This window comes from Emydura macquarii, unplaced genomic scaffold (assembly GCF_026122565.2).
Source record: "Emydura macquarii macquarii isolate MOO-44397 ecotype Brisbane River unplaced genomic scaffold, CSIRO-AGI_Emac_v2 contig_1253, whole genome shotgun sequence".
NCBI classification, from domain to species: Eukaryota; Metazoa; Chordata; order Testudines; family Chelidae; genus Emydura; species Emydura macquarii.
This window is the reverse complement of record NW_027131390.1, coordinates 47,497,728-47,525,554: the sequence shown is the minus strand read 5'-3', so window position 1 is coordinate 47,525,554 and position 27,827 is coordinate 47,497,728. Positions and strand designations below refer to the sequence as shown.

Sequence of the window (27,827 nt, the reverse complement as noted above, 5' to 3'; positions counted from 1 at the left end):
TACCTAGGCTACCTCTACACGACACACCACTTTCAGTGGCATGCAGTGCACCTGGAGCTACACGCCATGGCCACAGCGAAAAGCAGGCTGTGTCCACATTGCAGCGTGTAGCTACATGCATCAGTGAAAGGCTCTGGCAGGGGATAGAGCAGGGAAAAGCTTCAGCAGCTCTCTGCTGCCCAAATCTTTAACTGCAACGGGAAAAGGCTCAGCTTTTCCCAGCTGCCAACTCCCTACCGGAGCTTCCCCCCCCCGTGGGAGTCTTTTCCTGCTCTGGGGACAGAAAGGCTGCAGCAACTAAAAATGGCAGGGCAAGGAGGCACTCACTGCTTGGGTGAGGAGAGAGCTATGTAGGGCATGTATTTGCACACATATCCACGCTGTTCAAGCAGGTCTTTACTCACCCAAGCTGTGCCTCACCAACTACACTTATTTATATCTGTACTGGCGGTGGGTGGGGCATACACAGGTAGGTACACTACACGCTGCCAAAAGTGGTATGTAGTGTGCAGACATAGCCCTAGGATGTTAATAGCTTCAGATTAATAAGAATGCCTATAAGCCAAAGTACAAAGGCTTAAACATCCTCTCATTCACATGCCCCACTGCCAGAAAACCTCAAACGGTACAGAACTAATCTACACATATTAATAAGGGACTATTGTCAGGCAGAAATCCCACCATTAAACCAGGCAAGTTGATTTTAACCTTAAAATGCAAAGAATTTCTGTGCTACAACGCACATCAATGGCACAGCAGTTTATGATTAATAAGACTTGTGGATTGCAATCAAGATTCCAGATCATCAAGCTCAAAACTTTTAAAACTCACCCAAAATGCTTCAAAATGGGTTTTAGGCATGCCCTTGTTTGGCCTTTTACCGAAGTAAATTGACAGAATCCCTAACTTCTGTGAGATCTGTCTGAGTGTTTCTGATTTCTGGATCTTGGATTCTTTTTTCTACATCCAATAAGTAATTCCCTTTGCAGTTGTGACCTCACCAGTTCATCCCATTGAATCATATAACCAAAGCAATTGGAAATCAAATTAAATTGTGAGGGTATAACTTTTTTGAAGCAGGAAGCAAGTCAAAAAATGTAACAGTAAACAAACTACATCAAATGCTATAGTTGAAAACTCAAAGTGAATACTGCTATACTGATTCTTTTAGTGGATTTTTAAAAATTCTTGTTTAGTCTCAAATATATATATATTAAAAGAATGATTCCATCTTCCAGCACTAAAACTGGCCAGGATCCTGCAATTATTCCTACAGGCAGACCCTGGTACCCACATAGAACCCCCTTAAAGACAACAGGGTGCAGGGATCTGATTGCAGAGAAAATCTTGCAAGACCCAGACCCAAGTTTATGTCTTTTGTATGTTTCGCAGATAAGGCTAGATATCACTCAGTCTGATGTTATATGGTTCCTACAGCATAGAAACCTGACTTGGAAGCGTGAGCTAAGTTCAGAGAAACAAAAGTCCACTTGTGAGCAAAACAGATGAATTTAGGAGGATGTGGCTTTTTTTTTGTTTTTGAGACACTGAGCTGTGGCAACTTTATAGTTTCTAACCCCAATTCTATCCAGTCATTAATTTCCATGTGACTTGTCCACTTTATAATTTGCAGCTCCCCTCTGACACCCCAAATGGTGACTCTCCTATTAAAATTCTGAAGAGGGATTAGATTAGTAAAATAGAATAGTAAATTAGTAAAAATAGCAGGGTCAAATTCCTTGCTGGTGTAAAGCTGCTGTCCATCACAGCAGCAATGAATGAGTGTTCATTATTTTTATGAAGTATACCATAGTACAGTGTTTCTCAATTAAATTTGGCCACGGAACCCTTTTGAACTCGATAAATAATTGCGGAACCCCCGAAACTCTTAACAGTATTTTTACATATGGGGCCAAAAAAATGTCAAAATAAGCAAATAATATATACAAACAACTAGGTCAGCGTTTCTCAATTAAATATAAATTAAATTACACTTACACTGGATACCCTCCGCCGAAAAATCCAGGACATCTTCCCTTTTTCGGCGGCGCGGAGAACAGCTGCTCTCGGTGGCACGGAGAACAGCTGCTCGCGGAACCCTAACAGTGTTCCCGCGGAACCCCAATTGAGAAACACTGCCATAGTACATTACTTACACATTTAATATTTCAGTATTAACTGGTGTCAAAATAAATGAATAGTGATATGTGTTCATCTCTGTAGCGTTTATTCAGTCATTTGCTTATTCACAAAAATCAGCAGTTTGCAATGGTTATTCCGTTAATCAGTGACATTTGCACGCGCACTTGCCAGTTTATACACACACAGCCAAGTGCATGAAACCTGCTTTTAGTATACAGTGATGGTTCACCAATCTAAATGGGAGATCCACATACTGGGGACTTCAGCTCCTAAAGTCACTTTGGCGCTTTTGAAAATTTTACCCATTGTATTGTCTGTGAAAAAAGCAACACTCCCCAAAGAGTTCTCTGGAAGATAATGGAAATGGCCTAGAATCCCCAGTGACAATGGTTATAGAAAAGAAATCAATTGTCCTTTCCCCAGAAGAGAGTGGGGCTTTCGCAGACAGAATCTTTGTTGCGCTCAGCTGCTGTGTCGGGAATTTATGCAAATAATTCTTGTTAAGATATGTAGGAGCTTCAGATTTATTCTGCAGCTAAACTTACGTAATAAATTATTTTAAAGTCATTGGCACCATAAGTTTTATTACAAGCAATACAAAATGTGAATAGAAAGGCTTAATCCTCCCCTCTTACTCCTTCCCCAGTCATCATCATCATCATCACTATCACCATCACATAGCAAACATTACAATCACAAGGCTCCGAGTCATGATTTTATACCTGATGCGACCTACAGGATGAAAAGCTTCAAAGCCACTCGAATACATTGAAAGAAAGCGAGATTATAGACATTAACATAAACTGTGGTCAATTACAAAGGCAATAAAGGATTCAGTAAAAATCAGCTATTAGAACAAAATATGTAAAACGTCAAAATTTACTCAAATGCAACCAGAATAAATTTTTAATAAAACGCTCTACTTTCTAAAAGGCACGATTTTATGCTTGTGGTTGCTGCAGTTTTCCCATTGAAGAGGCTATGATAGTAGTCATATGTAATATAATTACCATTTGTAGACATGGATAAAACAATTCTGAATATAGTTATCATCTGACACTTCTTTAAATCTGACATTTTAAAAAAATTATGCCTTAAATTAGCTGCTATTTTGTTAGGATTTTTTTAAATTACATATTTACAGGTATGAAAGTGGAATGAAATTTGATAATGATTTATATGCTGTTATTAAATATCAACAGTAGTTTAGCTCAAGATTTTTAAAGATAGAAAATTTGAAAATCCCACCCCTAAGTGATTTAAGACCACAAATCCTATTGAATGTCTAATGGGACTTGTCCTAAGTAACTTAAGTGGTTTTGCAAATTCCACTTAGGATCTTTAAATTAGGCTCCTAATTCTGTATTTATGCACCTGCCCAATTTTCAAAAGTGCTGAGCACACAACTGCCCCAGATCTCAGTGAAATCAGGCAGATGCCCAAGTAGGGCTTTAGGCATTTAACCTTAGGTTCCAATTTTTTAATTCTTGGCCTTAAAGGGAAATCTGATTATGTGACACTTATAGTAGAGCCCTGTTAATACACATAAAAATGGTGAACTCATCCACTTTGAAGGGAAGGTTTGAACAACCCCAGGTGATCTAAAGGTCTCAAGTTACAAAAACTTTATTTATAAATTACAAAATACCAATGGGACATTTATTAGTATGCCAAAATATAACAATTAAAATTATCTTTGTCAAATAAATGAATTTAAAGTACATTTTTGATGCACTATCCTTATTTTTTTCATTGTTTGTTCATTTAGTCACAACATTCAGCAATTCACAGTGAGACCCCCCCATCATTACTAGGATCTACAGTGGTTCTAAGTATGAGTAATGCAAAGTGGCTTTGGTTTTTGATTCCAGACTGCCTAGCTTCAGAGGTCATTTCAGAATCTTGTTCATGCTGCCGGGATATTCACTTTGTAACAGGTAACAGCTGAAATGACATCACACAGTCTATGAGCCAGCTGGAGGGGGCCGTCCAGACTTTGCCTTGGCGAATTTTGTCTGGTTTGTATTTAGAAGACACATCATAGATAACGTATTGTGTGCAGAAACTCTGATCAGAGCCAGATTCTGCATGGTAGGCCACTGTGTTGATGGTTTGTGTCACGTCGCTATCTGGCTTTGGCTGCCGAATGAGGATTTGTCCTCCCGCTGCTTTAACCAGCTCCATGAGCTCATTCTTCTGATGGTGGTTGAAAGTTCCCAAAAAATAGAAGTAGCAACCATCAAACAACTTAGGCAGCTAAGAAAAAAAACAAGAAATAGAATAAGTACAGGAATCTACAGCTCAGCATATGATGGGGGAAGTCAAAAGAACAAGCATTAGCTCAATAGGTGCATCAGAAAATATAGGCTAAGTTGTGCAACAAGTTCTAGAAGCCTCAATATATGTTTCCATCCAATCAAAGCCAGTCTCTGAAAGGCATTTATTTAGACTGTAAGCTCCTTGGTGTTTTGTTAGTACAGTATGCACCACGAGGGGGTCCTGGTCCATGATTAGGGCTGCTAGGTGCTACCACAACACAACTGATGAAATTACATCAGAAGACTGGTGTACATTTACATCCGGAGATGATAGTTTAAAAGATAGGATGGACCTAAGACTGAATGAAAAATAATTACAATATTTTTCCTTCCTTTCAGATGGAGTCATTCCAAGTAGCAACTGAAACTGAACTGGAGAGTCCTAGAGGAAACTTTAGCCTTTGTGTTTCATGCAACTTCTTGCATAAATCTAACTGAGACTTGCCTCTGAAGCTTTGGCAAGGTTTATGGGAATAAAAGTCACATAACCATTAACAGTTTATGACAACTGTGAACATCCATAAGGCAGTAATTTCAATCACCTCTCTCTCACAAACACCTGAATAAATGCACATTAAAATATTAAATCTCTCATCCACGCATGAGTCAGAGGGCAGCAGCATAGAAGATCATTAAAAACAAAATCTGCATCCAGATAGCTACCAACTGTTCTTGGTTGAGTCTGCCTCTTCGTGGACCATCACAAAGTTCATACTTTTCCTCTTGTTCACGAACTCTGCTTTGCAAACATGCCTTCACCCCTGGAATTAGGACATATGTCAAGGTAACAGAGCAAAGCATTGTTATTGCCAACTCACAAGATTACATCACATAGTAAGGTTGCATTTCAACAAAGACTTACATGTGTGCTTAATTTTATGTACTGCAAACAGTTACACACTGAAGTCAAAGGGAATATTCCTAGCATATCAATTTAAACAGATGTGGAAATCCTTGCAACATCAAGGCCTAAGTGACTATTTCAGCCAATTTCTAAGAATCTCTTTAAAGTGAGTTTATAGAAGTGCTTCTGAAAGATGGTAATTTGATGGCCCTGGAAAATGAAATCCTACTCCTAGATGGAAAGTATACTGTAAGTGAGTGGCATCAAACATTCTACCCATGGGGTGTACGGGGTCTGCTTGATCATAGAATTATAGAAGATTAGGATTGGAAAGGATCTCAGGAGGTCATCTAATCCAACCCCCTGCTCAAAGCAGGACCAACCCCAACTAAATCATTGGTGTTCTTAAGGGACTCTGCTTGATGCGCATCCTGCAGAATCTAAGCTTTCATGTAAATTTAAAAAAAAAAACCCAAACCATGCAGAGTTCTCACTAGTGCAAAGATAACCTTCTAAATATGAATCAGGCAGACAAAACTGCATCAGGTCTGCAAGTTGCCAGAAACAATGACTGAGAAGTATGAACTTCATCTCCCACTACTCCCATTGGACATGGACTCTAAAGTGTCATTAATAGACACTTTAAAATGTCAGAATTAACTACTGCTTTGCTGATCATTTGGCTCCTTAAGACCACAAACTTATCTTGCAGGCCAATTAGCAGCCATCAGATGGTAGCAAATGCCTGACCTACGCTGGATATTAGCTAGTAAAAAGCTGACTCTGTATTGCATTACTAATACCAGGAACCATATCTCATTCCTGTTTTAATGAAAATTATCTGGGAGAGGTAGTTTGTAGTTGAGATATGAAATCAGAACAGAAACTTTATAATGCCTTACCTTGTGCTCTTTCCCTTTCAGATTCCCCAATTAATTTGCATTTAAGTAGCATTTTAAAGATGCACAAGTGTGAATGCTATGTGAATATACATTTGTGAAGCTGCTTTTGAAAGAAGTTCAATAAAACCTGTTAACTGCCTCCAAGAGGTGCACTGGCTCAGTAGCTCTCAACTTTGATGCTTCATTATACTCAGGCCCCCAGTCCCTAAAATCTGAAACCAAGAAAACCAGTACTCAACCAAGCCAACAAAAACCCAACCCTACTCTCAGTTTTTACCCCAAAAAGGGAGAAGAGCAAGAGATTCCATGAAGCCTATGAAGGACATTGCTATTTCCAACTGATTTTACATGTAAGGGACTCAGATATTATGGAGATCAGTCGCACTACAGAACCTTGAGAGAGATCTCCCAGCTTGGGCCAACCCCAGGCAGCTTGACTGTGCTGCAAACAGGCCACTGATCATTTGATTTTAATTTTCATTCTGGCTTTATTTTGAATTTTAAAATAAGTTATAAATAAAAAACCACCAAGCTATCGGTTTACATGAAAGCAAATGATAATTTGATGAGGCAAGCTGTGTTTATATATTTGATTGCAAATATGGCCACCAGTTTATGGAGAGGTCAAAAATTCCACAGGCCACAACACTATGTTTTCCACAGTTTTTCCTCTCATCTACGCATGCCAGCCTGAATGTGTGCGTGCTCTGCTCAATTACTTGTGTGAAATTAACATGAACCTGTACAAAATTTAAAAAGGGGACCAAAAACTCTTATTTTCTGGAAAAGGAAAAAATCATGTGTTTACTGGAACCCAGAGCAGTGAATACTGACAAAATATTTCAAAAGTCTTCATAACTCAAGTAATAACTATAGCTTTAAAACTACTTCCACAACCCTTACGTTGATACCCACTGCACCTGGACAGAAAGAAGTCCCAATAGATTTTCATCTTAAGGTTGGGTTTTTTTCCTCCTCTCACGAATGCACTGATGTTGATGTGTATTACTTACAATTAAAAGGAGAAATGTTCTTTATTTTTAATGCATATTAAAATATACTTGCCCCGATTTTCAGAGGTACTGCACAGCCACAACTCCCAATAAAGTAAACAAGAGTTGCATGTGCTCAGCACCTCTGAAAAAAAGAGCAGGCTATTAATGTTTAAGAATCAGTTTGTATTTTTCAAAGAGTGGCTTTGGTCAGAAAAACAAAATGACATCTGCATGTTTCCTGTTTGGGTTACCAACAAATCTGAGCTATTAGCAGCAGCAAAGAACCAGTATACCTGTTGGAGAACATGCTTTATGACAGTGGTTCCCAACTTGTGGCCCGTGGGGTCTTTCAAAGTGGCCTGCCACTCCCCCCCCACTGGCTGCAGAAGGGAGCCGTGCTTAAGGATCCAGGCGGAGCACGTTGCCACAGGGCTACAGCTTGCTTTCTGCAGCCAGAGGGACGGGAGATCAGTGCTTGGCAAAGTGCTCTGCCTGAGTCCAAAGGTGCTGGGGTCCCTGCTGGAGCCAGAAGGAGGGGAGCACTGATCTCCCATCCCCCTGGCTACAGAAGGGAGCCACTGCCTAGGGGCTCAAGTGAAGCACACAGGGCTATAGGACGCGTGCTGTTTCCCTGCTGCAGCCAGGGGGACGGGAGATCAGAGAGGAGGCAGCTTCCTTGCTGAACTCCTTCTGTCTGGCTGCAGTGGGGGGAAGGGGGGCTGCTGCTGGAGACTGGCGGCCCTTCAGAGTTGTAAAAATGATAGCTGTGGCCCTTGAGCAAAAAAGGTTGGGAACCACTGCTGTATGCTATTCTGCTTCACGCATGAGCCAACTTGCCAGCGAAGTTCAACTTCCAGGATCCTTGCTTAAGGAAGGTGAGGCTTTATAAGGCTAGATTCATCACAACTTGATTTTCGAATGACAACTTGAGCTTGTAGTGCTGGCAGTGGTAAACAGAGCAAATCTGATGAGAGCAACAGAGGAAGCAGAATGAATATAGAACACTAAGATGCCTTTTTACAGAGTTACTTTCCTGAGCATAACTAAACTTTAAATCATGAAAGTGACTAATGTTGGCAAAAGGCACCTCTTTTAGCAGAAAATGCAAAGTACATTAAATCTCTGCATACATGCCTTCCCATTTCATGCAGCCAACTCCCCTGACAAATCTTTTCAGTAAAATTTAATTGCAGTCATTTTAATGCTTTAATTTTTAACTACAATGAGGACACTTAACCAAGATAGTGAAGATGCTTCTGATCCAACCATCTCATTTTCACCAAGTTCTAATACTGAGAGTTAGCACCGATTCCTATAAGTATTTAAAAAAAAAAATTAACAGTGTGCATGTGTACACATGGAAACGCACACACACACATGGCCTACTAAATGTTTGTCTGAGGAGTTTTCTTTTCCATCCATATCTCATCAAAATCACACAAGGTGTGTGGTTCATTTACAGATATGGAAAAAAGATATGGGCCTAAGTTATTGGTGCACAGATGAAACAATCTTTAAAATGCAGACATTTTAAGTGAGTTGACTTTGCTAGGGTTATATGCCACTTCTCGGAGTGATCTGAACCTCACAAGTTGTCATCAGGACGGTACGACTAAGCTTCCACTATTGGAGAAAGTCTATCCTATAACAATGCTGAAGCAGAACTTGTTTCAAATCATCTGTCTTTTAATATTTGACAACAGCTCATGGCTAGACAGTTTTACAGAACCATGTGTGCTGAGATGCTTTTCAAACAGCTGTCATTCAGTCTCTTCTCTAACCCACTCTACAATGTTCCTGTCTGTGTATGGGAAGCAATGTGAAAATTACTAAAATCCTCAGCTCTGCATGGATGTCAGCTGATGCTTCAGACTTCTATATCCTAGATGTCATTTTACTGTCAACAGCACAACTAATAGGCAGTAAGGAAACCGCACAGCTTAGAAAAGAACAGACAATACTCACAGGATAAGAGCAGAGAGATAAGAATGAATAAGGAACTGAGGGAAACATTACAATTGCCATACAAGATCAGACTAGTGGTTTATCTGTTTTAGTATCTTGTCTGACAGTTGTAAGTATTAGATGCTTCAGCGGAAGGTGCAAGAAACCCTAATACAAATAATTATGGAATAATTTGCCCATCAGAGAAGTGTTTTTCAAACCCTGTGAGAATAAAAAAATTGTAACAATGTTTACTTTAGCATATAAACCAACTACTAACTGGGGACATTCTCTTCCATATGTTTTCTAAAGCAGTGGTCCCCAAACTTTTTACATCGCCCCCCCCCCCCATCCCTGTCCACATCTCCTCACCCCCCAGCTGGGGTTGGGAGCAGGGCTGCAGTAGGGGCCGAAGCTGGGAATGGGATGGGGGTCAAGGCCACGGTGGCTGAGGACCTCAGGGACCAGGCACCCATGGCTGGATGTCAAAAGCAGAGAATGGGCACTGAGGCCATGACTGGGCTGGGCACAGGAGATTGAGGACGGGGCACCGCAGGCAGAGGCTGGCGCTGCAGGCAAGACCGCAGCCAGGAGCTGGAGCCACGGCAGGAGGGGGCCAGGCCAGGAACTGAGTAGCTACAGCCAGGCACCAGGGGCTGCAGCTGGGGGATCAGGAGCTAGGGTGACCAGATGTCCCGATTTTATAGGGACAGTCCCAATATTCAGGGCTTTGTCTTATGTGTGTCTATAACTCCCACCCGCAACCCCCTTCCCGATTTTTCACATTTGCTATCTGGTCACCATACCAGGGTGACCAGGTGATGGGGCCGCAGTCGGGGGGATGGGACCAGAGCAGAGCTCGGGGCAGAGGGGTGCTCCATCCTGGCCCCTACTCTGTTCTAAAGCTACTAACTTCTTGGCCTCGCTGAAGTATTGTGATCATGATTTCCACAGGTTAATCGTACACTCTCAATTAAACCATGTGATTTCTTCATTTTTGTTTTGAGTGAATTAGTTCAGCTGAATATCTTACTCTAGTATTATGAGAAAAGTTAACAGAAGGGCCTAAATAACCCTTTCCATATCATGCTGTGTTAGTCTGGATACAGCAAAAACAACAAGAGATCTGTGGCACTTTAAAGACTAACAAATTTAATATTTGCAGACATAAGCTTTCGAGAGACTTCAGCTCTCTTCTTCAGATGCAGTAATACGGAAAATAGGTAACACAGAGGCATCTTATAGATATCCAGGTACATTGAGAACAATTGGGGAGATGGAGTCCGGTACTTAAGACCTAATGACGACCATTGAGTAGGAGGTGAGAATGGGTGAGCAAAGTAATTTACCTTCGGTAGTGAGATAGCAGAAACAGTGGGCTATCTCCCCCCCCCCCCCTTTTTTTTTTTTAAGCTAAAATGATTAGAACTGAACACAATATTCTAGGGGGGCTGCACCACTGAGGGTAATATAATAATAATAATAGATTTTTGATGGCACCTAGAAACCTCAATTACAGATCAGAGCATCAACTGCGGTAGACACAGTACAAATTTCACAGAATGATCGTCCCCACTCTTAAAGATCAGATCTTACCATCTAAATACAAGAGATGGGGGGACTTGGATTCTAAATTCTTTAGGGCAGGACTGTGTCTTGGTTTTGTGTACCGTGCCTAGCCTGGTGGCATCCTATATACTACAGTAATACAAATAAATAGACTGGGAAGCAGAAGACAATGAGACTTTCTATAACATCATACAGGGGAACATTCTGTCTGCTGTATGGTAACTTCGGAGTATTAAGCAGACATTTTCACTAAGTTGTCCACAATAAAGCCCAGGTCTTCTCCTGTGCATCTCTCAATAATTTAAAACCCAGCAATGTGTATGACTGGCTGAGTAAAATGGTAGTTTCCTTTTAACAACCCCTCTACCATACTCAGTCTGTCATCATGATTAAGAGGAGACCAAATGAAATAAAATACCATACTGAATAAATAATTGAGTGATATTTATATACATAGAGTAGGATTTTCAAAAGCTCTCAGTGTTGGCCTATCTCTGCTCCTACTGAAGTCAAAGGTAAAACTCCCTTGGACTCCCGTGGGAGCTGAGTTGGGTCAATGCTGAGTGCTTTTGAAAATGCCATTCAATCTGTGATTTCATAATTTTCATACTGAAAGACCAGAGCTGAGAATTTGATCCTGTGACACTAGCTGAATGACCCATCACACAGTAGAATTTAGCTGTAGTACCAGTTAAAAAAATTATTGTCATACTCCGTCATTAACATGCTATTTTAATTTCCTAGAATAGATCCTAATAAGATGGCCATACGCATAAACCTGGGAAAACAAAGACAGAGCCATAAAGGCCTACTGAATTTTTAAAGATGATCTATCTTTCGAACTTTCATAAGGTAATGGTGGCAGAAAGGAAAGCATTCATGTGGATAGATTAAGTTTCGCCCTTGTGGAAACTATAGCTTTTTGAGTGAGGCACACACAATGACTTTTGGTTTTTTTATCCCCAAACTGGCTCTGCTACATATAGGTTTGTAAATAAGCCTAAACAGATTTCAAAAGGTTTATATACTCATTTAAACTTCTAATTAACACCTTCTGAACAAATTTAAAAGCAACCAATGCTTGCAATGGACTGACCTGCTGTAAAGTAGTATTTGCTCACTCAAACATCAACAGTCAGGATTCCTTAATATACAAAATCTTGATTTGTTCTGCATTACTACCATCAATCATTAAATAGATGATTAAATGGATGACTGTAACCCATAGACTCAGACTATAAGGTCAGAAGAGACCATTATAATCATCTAGTCTGGTCTCCTGCACAACACAGGCCACAGAACTTCACCCACCCACTCCTGTAATAGACCCCTAACCTAAGACTGAGTTATTGAAGTCCTCAAATAGTGGTTTAAAGACTTCCAAGGTACAGAGAATCCACCAGCAAGTGACCCGTGCCCCATGCTGCAGAGGAAAGTGAAAAACCACCAGGGCCTCTGCCAATCTGCCCTGGGGGAAAATTCCTTCCCAATCCCAAATATGGTGATGAGTTAAACCCGGAGCATATGGGCAAGACTCACCAGCCACACACCCAGAAAGAATTCTCTGTAGTAACTCAGAACCCACCGCATCTAACATCCTGTCAAAGGCCACTGGGCGTATTTACCGCTAGTAGTCAAAGACTAGTCATTTGTCAAATTAGGCTGTCCCACCATACCATCCCCTCCATAAACTTATCAAGCTCAGTTTTGAAGCCAGCTAGGTTTCTTGTCCCCACTGCTCACCTTGGAAGGCTGTTCCAGAACTTCACTCCTCTAATGGTTAGAAACATTTGTGTAATTTCAAGTCTAAACTTCTTGATGGCCAGTTTATATCCATTTGTTCTCGTGTCCACATTGGTGCTGAACTTACATAACTCCCCTCCCTCCCTGGTATTTGTCCCTCTGATGTATCTATAGAGAGCAATCATATCGCCCCTCATCCTTCTTTTGGCTAGGCTAAATAGGCCAAGCTCTTCAAGTCTCCTCTCACAAGGCAGGTTTTCCATTCCTCAGATCATCCTTGTAGCCCTTCTCTACACCTATTCCAGTTTGAATTCATCTTTCTTAAACATGGGAGACCAGAACTGCACACAGTATTCCAGATGAGGTCTGACCAACGCCTTGTATAATGGTACTAACACCTCCCTATCTCTACTGGAAATACCTCGCCTGATGCATCCTAGGACCGCATTAGCTTTTTTCACAGCCACATCACATTGGCAGCTCATAGTCATCCTGTGATCAACCAATACGCCCAGGTTCTTCTCTTCCTCTGTCACTTCCAACTGATGTGTCCCCAGCTTATAGAAAAAGTTCTTGTTATGAGTCCCTAAGTGTATGACCTTGCATTTTCCACTATTAAATTTCATCCTATTTCTATTACTTCAGTTTACAAGGTCATCCAGATCTTGTTGTACAATATCCTGTTTTTTCTCTGTATTAAGCAATACCTCTAAACTCTGTCTCATCTGCAAACTTTATTAGTACACTCCCACTTTTTGTGCCAAGGTCAGTAATAAAAAGGTTAAATAAGATCGGTCCCAAGACCAATCCCTGAGGAACTCCACTAGTAACCTCCCTCCAGCCTGACAGTTCATCTTTCAGTATGATCTGTTGTAGTCTCCCCTTTAACCAGTTCCTTATCCACCTTTCAATTTTCATATTAATCCCCATCTTTTCCAATTTAACTAATAATTCCCCATGTGGAACCGTATCAAATGCCTTACTGAAATCTAGGTAAATTAGATCCACTGGATTCCTTTTGTCTAAAAAATCTTACCTTCTCAAAAAAAGGAGATCAGGTTGGTCTAGCACGATCCACCTTTTGTAAAACCATGTTGTATTTTGTCTCAATTACTGTTACCTTTGATGTCCTTAACTACTTTCTCTTTCAACATTTTTTCCAACACCTTGCAAACTACTGAGGTCAAACTAACAGTCCTATAATTACCTGGATCACTTTTTTCCCCTTTCTTAAAAATAGGAACTATGTTAGCAATTCTCCAGTCATACCACACAGCCCCTGAGTTTACAGATTCATTAAAAATCCTTGCTAATGGGCTTGCAATTTCACATGCCAGTTCCTTTAATATCCTTGGATGGAGATTATCCAGCCCCCTGATTTAGTCCCATTAAGCAGTTCGAGTTTGGCTTCTACCTCGGATGTGGTCATTTCTACCTCCATATTCTCAATCTCATTAGCTCCCCAGCCACTATCCCTAAGATCTTCATTAGCCTCATTAAAAACTGAGGCAAAGCATTTGTTTAGATATTGGGCCATGTCTACATTATCCTTAACCTCCACCCCATCCTCAGTGCTTAGAGGTCTGACTTCTTTCTTTGTTTTCTTCCTGTTTATATGGCTATAGAACCTTTTACTACTGGTTTTAATTCCCTTTGCAAGGTCCAACTCTCCTTGGTTTTTGGCATTTCTCACTTTATCTTTATATGTTCCGACTTCCAAAAAGTAGCATTCCTCACTGATCCCTCCCATCTTCCACTCCTTGTAGACTTTCTGCTTTCTTCTAATCACCTTTTTGAAATGCTTGCTCATCCAGTTTGGTCTACAACTCTTGCCTATGAATTCTTTCCCCTTCCTTGGGACGCAGACTTCAGACAGTTCCTGCAACTTTGACTTGAAGTAATTCCAAGCCTCCTCTGCCTTCAGATCCACGCGTTCTTCAGTCCAGTCCACTTCCCTAACTAATTCCCTTAATTTTTTTAAATTGGCTCTTTTGAAATCAAAGACCCTAGTCACAGTTCTATTTTTGTTTATCCTTCCATTTAGTTTGAACTTAATTAGCTCATGGTCACTCAAATCAAGGTTGTCCCCATATTGAGTCCGTCTATGAGGTCCTGACTACTCACCAATACCAAATCTAAAATGTCATCCCCTCTTGTTGGTTCAGTAACTATTTGGTGAAAGAATCAGTCAGCTATCACATCCAGGAAAATCTGGGCTTATTATTATTACTAGCACTAGTCTTCCAGTCTCTATCTGAGAAATTAAAGTCTCCCATAATCCCACAGTTCCCACTAGTATTTACTTCATTAAAAACATTTAGGTCTCTATCCGTATCCAAATCGGATTCCCAGTGGTCTGTAGCACACTCTAAGCACTATCCCAGTGGAAGCTCTAGTAGCTTTCTTCTTTTCCAGTGTGATTTTTGCCCAGACAGACTCTGTCTTATCCATTGCATCACACTTCTAATTTCTTTACAGTCTGCTTCATCACTGATATACAATGCTACTCCACTACCTTTGCCTTTATTTCTGCCTTTCCTAAACAACACATACCCTTCAATTCCTGTACTCCAGTCATGACTACTATTTCAACATGTTTCTGCTATCCCTATATCATCTGGTTTCACTTCCTGCACCAGCAGCTCTAGTTCCTTCATTTTATTACCCAGGATCCTCGCATAGGTGTAAAAACATCTTAATTTTTGTTGTTTGGCTTCACTCACATTCCTCACACAATTCGGCACTGTCATTCTACCGCCAGTATCACCTATTAGACTGGTATCTACACCACTCTTCCTCTTAATCTCCATTCTCCTACCCACTGCTATATACTTTCTTTTTTCATTTTCCTCCCTCTCAATGTTAAAATCAGATGTGGAGATTATTTGAGCATCTCCCCCAAATTCCTAGTTTAAAGGTCTCTTAATCATTTGTGCCAGCCTCCATCCTAGAAGTCTATTTTCCTTCTTATTCAGGTGAAATCCATCCCAAGAGAACAGTCCTCTGTCCATGAATGCCTCCCAATGGCCATACATCCCAAAGCCCTTCTTATAGCACCACTGCCTGAGCCATCTGTTGATCATAATCTTGTCAAGCCTTTGTTGTCCTCCTCTAGGGGCAGGCAGAATCCCACTGAAGATCACCTGAGTCTCGATTTCCTTAGGAGTCTTCCCCAGCCTGGCATAGTCCCCCTTGATTCGTTCCAGTGAGACTCTAGCTATATCATTTGTTCCCGCGTGAAGGACAATCAGTGGATTCTCTCTCGCTCCTGTTAGGATCCTTTTCAGCCTCAGGTTCACATCTCGTATCCTAGAATTGGGCAGACAGCACACCCTTCTGATCTCCAGATCAGCTCTGGTTACAGGCCTGACTGTTCTTCTCAGTAGGGAGTCCCCAATCACATAGACCAGCCTTTTCCTATTGATAGTGCGATTCTCCGGCCTCTCCCATGTTCTTTCTGGCTGCAAGTCCTCTCGTCTTCTATTCTTCTTTACAATCTTCTGCAACCCATCCTAGATCCTCCTGGGGCTCTTATTGGGTGATATCTCCATTGTTGCATCCACTTTTTGTATAGGACTAGCTTCTCTTCTCTTCTCCCTTGCCCTCCCACCTTCAGTTACCGCTTGCTGTGCCCCTTCTTCATTTTCCAACTCCACAAACCAGTTCTTGAGCTCTATTTTTCCTTCACTAGCCCATCTTTTCCTCTGCCTGGTTCTTGTAGTCACATGCTTCCACTGGCCATTTTATTTATCCTGTGACTAAAGTTTGCTGGATCAACTACCCAAAAAGAATAAGGGCTTATAGCAAGAATATGCATTTCCTTCCATTTCAAAGGGATTGGAATCATACTTCAGGGGTAACCCACTGCGGAGTGCGCATTCCTTAGTAAACCATGTTGAGTACCTGTCTGTTTCTCTTGCTTACCCTGAACCATTTCTGCCCCTAGTCTTCCCAAAACATTTGGGGCAATCAATACAAATTCACAATGCGCTGTCTGCCTGAATGCTGGCACTAGTTTACCTTTGTTACTACCCTTTCATATTCATGTAGTTTCCAGGCCACGGAAAATAAGAAACTGCAATTTGTAAATTTTGCAAGGCAAGGGCGCAATCCTCCAACCCTTACTCACAGGAGCAGTCCTATTGACTTTAGTGAAGCTACTTACATTAGCAAGGACTATTTACATGAGCATGGGTTGGAGAACTGGACAGCAAGGTCAGAGTTGTATTCACCAGTGTTACATTGGTGTAAGTCCTAAGTTACTTCACTGACCTCAAGGGAGTTATGTAGGAATTACACTAGGTAATTATACACTACAGCTAAGCATAGAATTTGGTCCTAAATTTTTGAGAATACTACCATCCTAAAAACTTTTATACTCTTTAAAATTACATATTTTTGTGAAGCCAGGTAGAGATTGGAGCGGTGTAGTTAAAGCTATCTATTCCAATGCAGACATTCACATGAAAGTATTTCTTGAATCCATTTACTCTGACAATCATAGTAGCCATTGTAACAAACATGTAACAGATTGTCATCTATTTAAATGATGAAAAATAGTCAAGCCTTTTTCAGGAGAAAACAGTGAACTCCAAAGATATTAAAGAACTCTGATGTTTTTAATCAAACTGTACTCTGATTTAGAAAAAAGCTGAAATGAAATTCAGTAATATTTGAAACTTAATCTCAACATACTTGCTGGAGGATAATGATATGCTACTTTTTGTGTCTATTACAAGTCCCAGAAATAATGAAGGCAATAAAATAATGAAAGGAATGAAAGATATGGCCAAGGGCAAGGAGCAGGGTGACAATGGTGTCTCAATTGATTTGTATGCTGCTCTGAAAATGGAGATATCGCTGATAGTTCGTTAAGTATATATAAAACGTATAGAAAATAAGCAATAGGTACAATGAAATCTTTCATCTCTGAAGATACCTTTTTGCACACTATTACCACTCCTACATTGTCAGCCTCCACTGAGCCCAAAGGGAATTCAAATAGCTGTGGTGGTTTTTGGGCCATGTATACTAGCAGCAGGCTTTGTGCAAGCCCAAATAAAAGAGTAGTGCAGTCTCCACTAGAATGTTCCAAAGTCAGCTCTTTACTAAACAAGTATTTAGGGAGATTACACATTCTTCTAAAATAAAAATACAATCTCAAATTCGGCATTATGATACAGAATGATTCAGGCAGATGAGAAAGGAGATTGTTTTTATTACACAGATATGAAAATCTGCTGTCACTGAAGAGTTCATACTGAAGAGTTCATACAGAAGAATAGAATTTTTTAATAAAATATTTTTTGCAAAGTATAAAGCAGGGTCTTTTGGTAAGTGACATGAACAAACTGTTTAGGCCATACATGTAAATTTCCTTTAAAAAACATACTGGGAGAACAATTTTAACATGTGCCACAATATGAATATTTCCACAAGCAAAATACTGGGTCTTTCCATTAACTCAGTGAGTTTTGAAGTGGATCCCAAATTTGAATTTCTGGCTTAAACATTTAAGCATAAATAGACAACATTTCTTAGGTTTAATTTATTTGCAATGGCTTTGATTTAGATGCAGGGTCAAAAGAAATACACCTGAGTAAGTGCACACTTTTAAAAAGCTTATTTTTATGTCACATCTAAGTGGACTTAACCAATTACTAAACAGAAGCCCCAAAAACAATGATAAATAAGGAGAGAGAGTATGAAAAGCAAAGCAAAGCAAAACCCTATTCCCTAGACAAATGTTTCATCAGCAGGCGTCCAATTATTTGTTATAACAATCTTTAACTTGCAATGACTCTGAAGAAGACCAACAACAAACTGGTGGGAGCAGATGGAGTAGTGTTGTTAATTATAGGCACTTAGCTGCATCAGACCCCATGAGTTATTACTAACATTTCCCACTAGGGAGGAGAAACACTTGCTTTTAAAAAGTATGTTGCTTACTAAGCTGTGAGCGCTAGCAGCCTGGAGTATACTAATCAGTACTTTAACACCACATTAAATAAAGCTCAACAGAAAACAAAAATATTAAAATATCCATGGAACAAAGATTCCTGCACAGGCGGCATTTACTTTTTTCTGTCACATTTCTAAAGTTAAAAAACAATCAAGTTCTCTCACAAATGTTCGATCTCACCCCTGCTACAAAAATTCACCTTCTCCCTAGTGCTCAATTGAAGGAAGAGATAATCCTGTACTGGTGACATCATTATGTATTAGTTTCTATATTGTTTGACCCGTAAAATGTTGAGATGGAGAAGAGGAGGATACCTAACGTGTACATTTGGAAAATTCATAGACTTCCTGAACAGCCTGTATGTAGCTTTGATAAAGTCAAGATCTACCAGAGAAATGTTAGGTTTAAATATTCTCAGTGAAAAAGAATTCTAACTATTGAACACTCACACTCCATAGTCACCCTGTGCAAGCTCCAGCCTCCACCAGACTTCTAACCCCTCCGAAATTTGTTAGAATGTTTCTCTGTTGCTGTGGGTTTCTTCCTGCCCATGTGTACCTCTAAGCAGCCAGATAGCTACAATACCATAATTGCCCCACAATTACCCCTACTTTTCAACAGCCAAAGTATCTGAAGCTAGTGCTGGATGCCAAATTCCACGTGTTTGTTTGGGCATGCCAACATTTATCAACATGTCTGAGGGAGTCAATGAGAAACTACTCATGTAACTAGAACCTTGTAACAGATCACAGTACCAAGACTCCTTGAAGAGTTATCTATAGGTAATTCAAAAAGAAAAGGGGAATGAACCCAAGCTGTTTCAATTAAGTGATATTAAAAGCATCCAATGCGCCATTTGAAAAGAATAGAGAAAAAAAATCAAGTGGACATTAGAAAGTTACATGAACATTAAAAGCAGATGGCCCAAGTTTTCCAACGTGATTTTGGCTGCCCAACCTGGGACACCTTAATTGGACCTCATGCTCTGCATTTTTTGAAAAAAATCAGGCCCCTTTAAGTTGGGCATCCAAAATCCAAAGATTCAGGCTGCTAAATTCAGTCCCTCTTGAGTAAAGATGAATTTTCATATCCAATTGTTTAGTCACCCAAGACACTCCTGAAACCACTTAAAGAAATCTATAAATACTCCATTGATAGATAAGCTGCACACAAGTTAATTATAATTTTAAAAGAATAAAGGAACAAGAATAAAGGAACGGGGTGAGGGTGGGAGGTGGGGGAGGGGGTTGAGAGGGAAGAATTCTTGCCCCAGAGAAGTCAAGGGGAACAAGAAGAGCTTTCACAATATTAGAAGACAACAAAGTGCTGGAGAAATAAATTAGAAGGGAACTTAATAAAGTCAGTCCTCAAGATATACACAGAGAACAACTGCTAAAGATCCACATGCGGTAAAATAGCTATCGATAAACTGCGTAAGGGAATACTTGAAAAATGGCTTCAGAGGTATACTATATAGATATCTGTTCATCTGCCCTTGCATTTAAATTACTATTTTGTTAGATGGAATATAAAAGTTCTTCAGTGCACAGGTGTATTGAATAGTATAACTACTACTTTATATATTGCTGTCAGGCACTAATCCTATACCCCTAAAGCAACCAAAATTCCCCACTGACTTCTGTGGGAGCTATACAAGCATAAAGAATACAAGGATGGGCCCACAAGCTTGACTGGGTTTTGCTGTTAACTAGTCATCCTGTCATTTTTCCTAATCAGTCTTATACTGCTATACAAATCAGCCCTTATCTACAGCCATTTAAAATGCTTAACCTTAATACTAAACACATCCATTGGAACATTTACCTTGAGCATTCCAGCACTATTGCTAACATGCTGAGCGGTAAGCAAATTCACCTCCTCCTTACATTTGGTGAATGACTATCTCAATAGCATCTCATTAACAATAATGCGTTACACATCTTCCACTGATGGAGTAATTAAGAATTTAAGATTAAATTCTTATCATTCAAAATTTAAAAAGCCCCATAGTTTGGGTTAAGCCAATATCTATATTTAAAACCAGTTTCTGAAAAAAGAATGGAAAGTTCTCAGGTAATATTCATCCTCAAGTGAAAGTATACATTTGTTTGAAAAATAAAACATTACATCCATTCTAATACTTACACTCAAATTTCAGGACCCAACATCCAGCCAGAATGGCCAGCATACATTTGATTGTACTTCGCATTGGCTCATCCGGGATAATGACGTGAGTCACTAGGGTAAAAGTTACACATGTAAGAGAGCCTACAAACCTAAAATAACCAGATTTATAAGACTTGTTACAAATCCAGTCACCCACAATTTATGAACTATTTCCTCCCCGTTTATAAGCTCCCCAAACTCAAAATCTGTTTTCATTCACTGTGATCAAAAGCTTCTCTTTACAAACTTGTGCAAGTGGATGTTATAGCTGAAAAGCCACAACATTTCTTTCTGCTGCAAAAAGACAGCTTTTACTTGTTGTAAGTGTATGCTTGTAATTTATAAAAGAAGGAAACATTATTGATCAATAAACCTGCTTCTCCTCCAAAGGTATAACTGCAATAGGATTCTCACTATTGGGTGTTAGTATCTTAACCCAAGAGGGGTGGAATTTTCTCAGCTCAAGATTTTCAGGCTCTACATGCAGCAGTAGATGGGTGAAACATGAGCCATGCCCCTTCTTAGGACTGCATTGCATTTGGGCTACATTTATATTGACCATATCGATCTTTCTGGATCGACTGAGTGGTCAGCGAGACCCGCTCAATCGATCAGGAAGTCGACTGAGTAAGTCCACCCCCTCAAATAGCGTAGCGCTGAGCCATCCCTTGAGCTGTTCCCATTGGCTCAGCGCAGTGTAAACAACATGCAGAAGAGAAGCAGAGCAATCGACGTGAGTTACGCAAACTACTCTGCGTAGTTTGCTTAACTCCCGTTGACTGCCGCCAAATCACGCAGTAAGTGTAAACCAGCCCTTGATCAGCTTCACCACAACATGAGAACCTTTCAGTCAGTTCTATATTGCACGGGTAACAGAGCTCTCAAAGGGAATAAGCCGATCAATAGAAGGGATTAAGAGAATGCCTCAAAAAAAACAAAAAAAAAAAAACCCCAAACAATCAAAGTGTAACTATTTATCAACACGTAAAGATGAATTTGAAACTGAGGATAGATGGCAGGCAACAGAACTCATCATAACAGTATTTTCAGAGAAGAGTTAGAGATCAGTAAGTTGCCCTTCTCTAAAGATACCACCTGTGTAGGATTCTTACTTCAAGAGTAAAACTCAAGAGACGTCTCAAGTAAAGTAGTAAAAGTGCAACAAGCAGCAACTCTAGGGCCAGAACCAAAAATGTTAACAAAACAGGTTTTCTCCTTTTAAATGAGGAAGGAGAGTAACATCAGCTGCCTAGGCTTTAGTTAGGGGCTTTAGTAACAGCATGCTGAAATGCCGCAGGCTCCTTCTTGAAGCCTCTTGTCTTCTGGAGAGGCTCTGCTTAAGATGAGCTCGAGCACCGTATCAGTGACTCCAAACACAGGGGCCCCAACTGTGGCCTCAGCTTTGAAGGTGGTGATTTCATGCACTTTGATGATGCCATTCTGCCAACAATGGATTTATGAGAGGGGAGCTGGGTTTGCAGGTAACACCAATGCAGACAGGTCAAAACTAGAGTCCTGAGCCAGGAGGTTTAACCAGGCTGGCTTCATGCAAATTGATAGGAGTCTCCCTGGGTGCTGAGGGAGAATTGAAGGTATTTTCCCATGTTTTCTAACTGTCTGGCAAAATGTGACGTCGTGGTACAGTCCAAGGCAGATAACCATATTTGCTACCTTATCTGCTATAGACATGGTCCTGCGAACTAACAAGGGTGAAGCAGCTTTACTGTCTCCCTTCCTTCCTCCATGTTAGACGTCATGTAACAAATGATGCACATCCAAAAAAGGAAAAAAGCCAGAAGATGAAAAGATGCAGCAAAGTGCTGCAAATGCAAGGCACTGAGGAACCAGAACAAGTGTGGATCAACTCAGGCTCCAGCAAAGGAGCACCAAGACAGGTGCTGAAGCACGGCAAATATTAGAGCTGTAGTGCCGAGGACTCAGAACTACAGCAGCAACAAGAGGGTGCTGAGTGCCCGTGACCCCAGCACAAATGCAGAGGCTGGCACCGACGTATTACCCAAAAATTGCTGCCAAAGTGCAAAGTAAGTGGCAAAACACCAGCCACCACTGGTGCTGAAATGCAACAGAAAAAACAAAAACACAGACAGCAAACTAAGCAACAAGCACCCAAAGCAAACAGAACAGTTGATCATGGTTTTGACTACAAGGGAGGGACTGTTACTGGAAAAGGATACCAGATGCGTGAAAACACAGATGAAAACAGTCAAACCGGTGACTGACATACACACAGAGCTCCTGTAGGCAGCATTTTCACCAACTGTGGTCCAGAAGGAACTGAATGAAAGGTTGCAAGGGCAGTAGTTAAGCTGAAGAGGGCTATCCTACCACCTCAACAGCATGGGGCCAGGCCAGCAAAGTAGTTGGGGCCAAATATAAGAGTTTGTGGAATTCTGCCTGACTTGTACTGGGAAACAGGGAACTTGGCATTAGAATCCTGGTGGATGGTTCCTTTTAGAAAATAAGTTTCTAGCCAATTCATTTTCTCTACCAGCAAGTTTCACAACTTCTCTTGTACCAAAGGCTTCTCTCCAGAAAAGGTATCCCTAGACTATAGGCTAAAAATGTTAAACCTTATATTGCTTCAGTCCTATTAAGACATAAATACCATATCAATTGTGGAACCTGAAGTTTTATTTTCAGCTACAAAACTTTATGCAATTAACATCTTGATAGCTAAAAGGTATAACCCTTGTACAGAGTGAGTATTAAAAGAGACATTCCGACATGGGCTTACTTACCTGTGCTGTTAAACTCAGTACATTTTTTAGCCTTCAGAACTGCTGCAAGTTTATTCAGTGATTTTTGTTGCTCTGAATTGAGGCCGCTCCCCAGTAGAACAATAGGCCCTTCTCTAGGGTGGCCTGGGCTTCCTTGCTGTGTGAGGACAAGAGGAAAAAGTGCTAAGTTTTTCCTAAACTGAATGTTTGGGAACTTAAAGAAAGCAACTAATCTGTCTGACAGTTCTATTAGATAAAGAATAAGCCTTTTGAAATAAAAAATTCATGGCACCTTACAGGGACACAGAATTCATAAATAAATCTATATGTAATCAACTAGCTCGAGAGGGAATGCTATGGCATTGTAGATATTTTCTTTAGTTTATGTAACATACAAAAACAATTTTCAATTAACAAGGTTCTGTCTTGGGGATTTTTTGATTCAGTAACACCTTTCAGCAAATGGGCTGATGCAGCAGGTTCTGTTTGGAAACTGTAGTACATGCCTACATTCCATAGGTCACAGTTATGTGACAAGAAATTCACCACACAGTGAAACCTATACTTTCAAATTTAGAGAACAGCTTTTCCCCCTAAGAATAGCAGTTCCTGCGTATTAATCAACAGAAGAACATAACCTACTCATTTACTGAGTTTTTAAATCAATGTGCGCTCTGAATGGTTTAAACTGGGGCGTTAAAGGGTAATGATTTTAAAAAGTCACCTTCAGTGTACAGTGCCTAGCACAATGCAGCTCTTTTCTTTGACTGGGTCCTCTAGGTGCTATCGAAATTTTTTAATATACAGTGTAGCAACCGGCCGGCTTCATCCTAGTGGGTCTCGCGCTTTTGCCTCTTGTAGTGGGTCAGGGTGTCGCTAAAATTACCCCGTCTCCCCAGGGAAGAGGGTAGGGACCCGGGCCTGCCCACTCCTCTGGGTCCCAGCCAGGGGCCCTATGAGTAGCAGCTATGTGCTGCTGGCACTGTACTCGCAGCTGCTGACTCTTCCCCTGGGCTAATTCCACCCCCTACTCCTCAGTCTTTCCAGCTCCTCAGGCCCTGCTTCCTTGCTGCCTGGACTGGGCTTCCTTACCCAGGCCCGGGTGCCTGGGGGAGTATCTCAGTCTTGCCAGACGCAGGTTTCCCCCCCTCTTGAGCCCAGTACCTCTCTCAGGACTCCTCCGCTCTTCCACACAACACTGTACTCCTTTCTGCTCCTTAGCACAGCACCCCTACTCCTCCAGCTTGTTCCTGTCTCTCCGGAGTAGAGGGTTTTTAATCAGGCACCTGGCTAGGCCTTAATTGGCTTCAGCTGCTCCTAACTGCCCTCTAATGACTCTGGCTAGTCTACTGGGAACAGAAAGCCCTGAGCATTCTGGGGCTTATATTGATGTTAAATATCATAATCCAATGATTGGGAGGATCACTGTGATATGTGGTTTTATAAGACATTTCTTATTGTTGTCAGGCCTGATAGGAGCTGCTGTTACAGAACAGTGAAGCCTTTGCCAGTTAGCATTGAGCAGTCCTTAGGGTCACGCCATGCCAGCAACAAGAGCCATACAAGCAAGACTCAGAGCGTATTCTGGGATATCAGAAATGTCAAAAAGACTGAGCTGTGTCATTCAGGTTTTTGTGTACCGTTTTCAAATAAATTAACCACTCTCCTACTGCCCTCTGCCCTCGCTATATCACAATAGTCAATAAAACATACAAACACAGACACATAAAACATACATTTGTACATTAGCTATAAAATGAAACACATTTTACTGTAATGAGGCGCTCAGAATTGAAACTGTTATACAAAGACACAGTCACGTAAACTGCAGCATCAAAGACAGCAACAAAACCAGTTTGTCCAAAGAGGCACCACACCCTTTCCCCCATATCCCCAAAGGTCTTGAAGGGTATTCTAAACAATGAAGTGTACATATTTTTATTACATATTCTGGATACATAGGGAAACGTGTATGTAAGGCCTAATTCTCATTTACACTAAAGCTTTTCTACATGTTCTTCTGGCAGTGAAAAGGGGCATTTGTGTAAATATGACCACCACTCATATACAGAACTATATTTGTGATTGTCAAGGTACACTGGGAGGCCAACTGTTTTCACTAGATGCGAGAAACTGAGGGGCCTCTGGCAGAAGACTGTAAAGATGCATAATATCCCAGCAGTTGAAAATATTAATTATTGGGTGAAGAGGGATATGATACTGCAATAGCCTCTTATATTTTTTAAGCGTGTAAAAGCATTTAGAGCAAAGGATAAGTGCTTCTTTTTACTGGATGTGTATACACAACAACATAAACAATGGAAGCTGACAACACACAATGTGAAATAAAGTTTGTAAGGATTTTGGGAATGGCCATAATATTCACAATCAACAAAGCCATTCTGAGTTATGGAGATGACCCCATAGTTTTGCATATAAAGCCTTCCTACCACCTTCTGTATATATAATTTCTCTTACAGAATGCTTCTTGGGAATGTTGGAGAGTTTTAAAAATTTGACTGGGACTATTTTTTTCAACCCATTTTTAACCGGTCTATAAAGCCAGATGCCCTCGTTACCCCAGGTCTAATGGGGCTCATAAGATGGATTTTATTTTTAGAAACACTTACTTCTGAGCATTGACTAAATGAATATGATTCATTCTTCATTGGTACCATTAGCACAGACTTCATCTTTTCAGTTTCTGCATAGTCCACAGGGCGCAGACCGAATATATTACTGGTAAAACAAGCACAGATGGGTTTAAGTAAATAAAATATGTGACTTGATTCTTAACTAACTGGATGCATTAGCTGGATAGTTTTCCCACCTTCTTACTAATATGCAATTTCAGCTAAAACACACAGAAAAGATTCAAGAATTGCATCAAAGGCAGATGGATTCAGAATCGCAATCTGCTACATTCAACACGAAAAGTAAGAGAGTTTACAAGCATATGCTAAGTTAAATAAACCACAGCCCTTGTTAAACGTTTTGCTTCTCACACATTGATATCTATCACAACAGCCAGAATTTTCAATACAGAGAATTTGGTTGTATAATGTTTAATTGCAATCATACCACCAGGGAAGAAAATGCATGTTGATTCCAAATGGAAAGTTCTAACATTATTACAAGTTAATACAAACAAATACACAGGTTAAACAAACACACAAAGTCTTCACTGGAATCCACCAACATCATGTCACACTGCTGATGTACAAAAATATATGCTAGTAAGTAAACAAAAGGCTTTCGTTTAGGTACAAAAATCCACATGAGCTACTACAGACCATAAGACATACTGAAAGTCTCTATATAATAGGTTAGAGGTACTAATCAAGACCAAAGGTTTATTGTCAATGCTATTTTCTCCTCACTCAGTATTCCATTAGCAAATCCTCCAGCTACCAGAATTGGAACACAATTCAAACTAACAGGGTCATATTTTGATTGACACGAAGTACTATAAGATGCCTGTTACCAAGGCCACCCCATGGCAGAAAACACACATGCGCATGAGGATCCCACAGGTAGCCAACACCGCTTTGTATTATAGTCATCAACACACATTTTGGTGTTGTTTCTCTTGGTCTGTTTGTTACCATACATCACAGGTGACAAATATGATCTGCCAATATCAGGAGAAATTATGGCTATTAGGTATGCTATGGGGCACATAGGAAACCCCCTACTCCCTACATAATGCACCAGCCATAATTTGGATAGTTGTAACTGTAATGAATCATGGGCATGTCTGAGTGTGACCATGATGTCTGTCTCCTTGCCACACCATCTTACAGTAGCAGGACAGTAGTTAGGGGAGAAAAGCCTGCAGCTACAGAACAGGTGTAATAACTGGTGTTAGCAAGTATGGTCCCACTAGCGCTCCTGGGGGGCACTGTACCTGCATTGTCCTTTGTAGGAATAATGGCTACTACAGCTGTTCCTCTTACTTCCACCTTATGTGGTCCTAGAACTTAAAAGGAAAAATAAAAGCTCATGACGGGGAAGCACGTCTCCAAGAATGAAGTGATTCAGTTATGCCAATTTTCAGAGTAAGGAGTAACCGAAAAAGCAGATCTAAAGAGGTCAAAAAACCGCTGTGTCACTGTAGCATTATCTTTTTAAGATGCCACATGCTGCTGTGTCAATCCTATATTAAGGATGAAAGCAGATTTTAGTCTCTTATGTGGAAGTACCTCGGTTGAGTCACCTGATTGACAAACAGAAAGATCCTCATATTTAGTCTTAACCAAGGAAAAAAACACAATGAAATCCAAGCTGTATGATCATTCTAACCTAAATGCACCTCTTCTTCTTTCATTTCTCTTTGCTCATTAGTATGCACAACTTGCTAACAGACAGAATCTCTGGTCAAAGATTCTGGATGGGTTTTTGCTAAAAACACCCTAATTTCACAATATTGCTGGCCCTTAGCTCTCCTGTATTAATAATGCGCTGGGAGCTGGCATATTACCAATGCTACAGATTAAAAGATAAT

General features: G+C 40.5%; 1 protein-coding gene across 1 annotated transcript in view; it reads right to left on the bottom strand.

Moving 5' to 3' along the window:
- Positions 1 to 2,210: 2,210 nt before the first annotated feature.
- BARD1 (BRCA1 associated RING domain 1) overlaps positions 2,211 to 27,827 on the bottom strand; it is a 66,418-nt gene continuing 40,801 nt past the window's right edge. The window contains exons 7-11 of the mRNA XM_067548707.1: positions 25,954 to 26,062; positions 23,345 to 23,480; positions 20,565 to 20,657; positions 5,124 to 5,221; positions 2,211 to 4,398 (exon numbers count right to left, since the gene is read on the bottom strand). Coding sequence (XP_067404808.1) covers positions 4,066 to 4,398; positions 5,124 to 5,221; positions 20,565 to 20,657; positions 23,345 to 23,480; positions 25,954 to 26,062 — 769 coding nt within the window. The 3' untranslated portion in view covers positions 2,211 to 4,065. The remainder of the gene's footprint in view (positions 4,399 to 5,123; positions 5,222 to 20,564; positions 20,658 to 23,344; positions 23,481 to 25,953; positions 26,063 to 27,827) is intronic.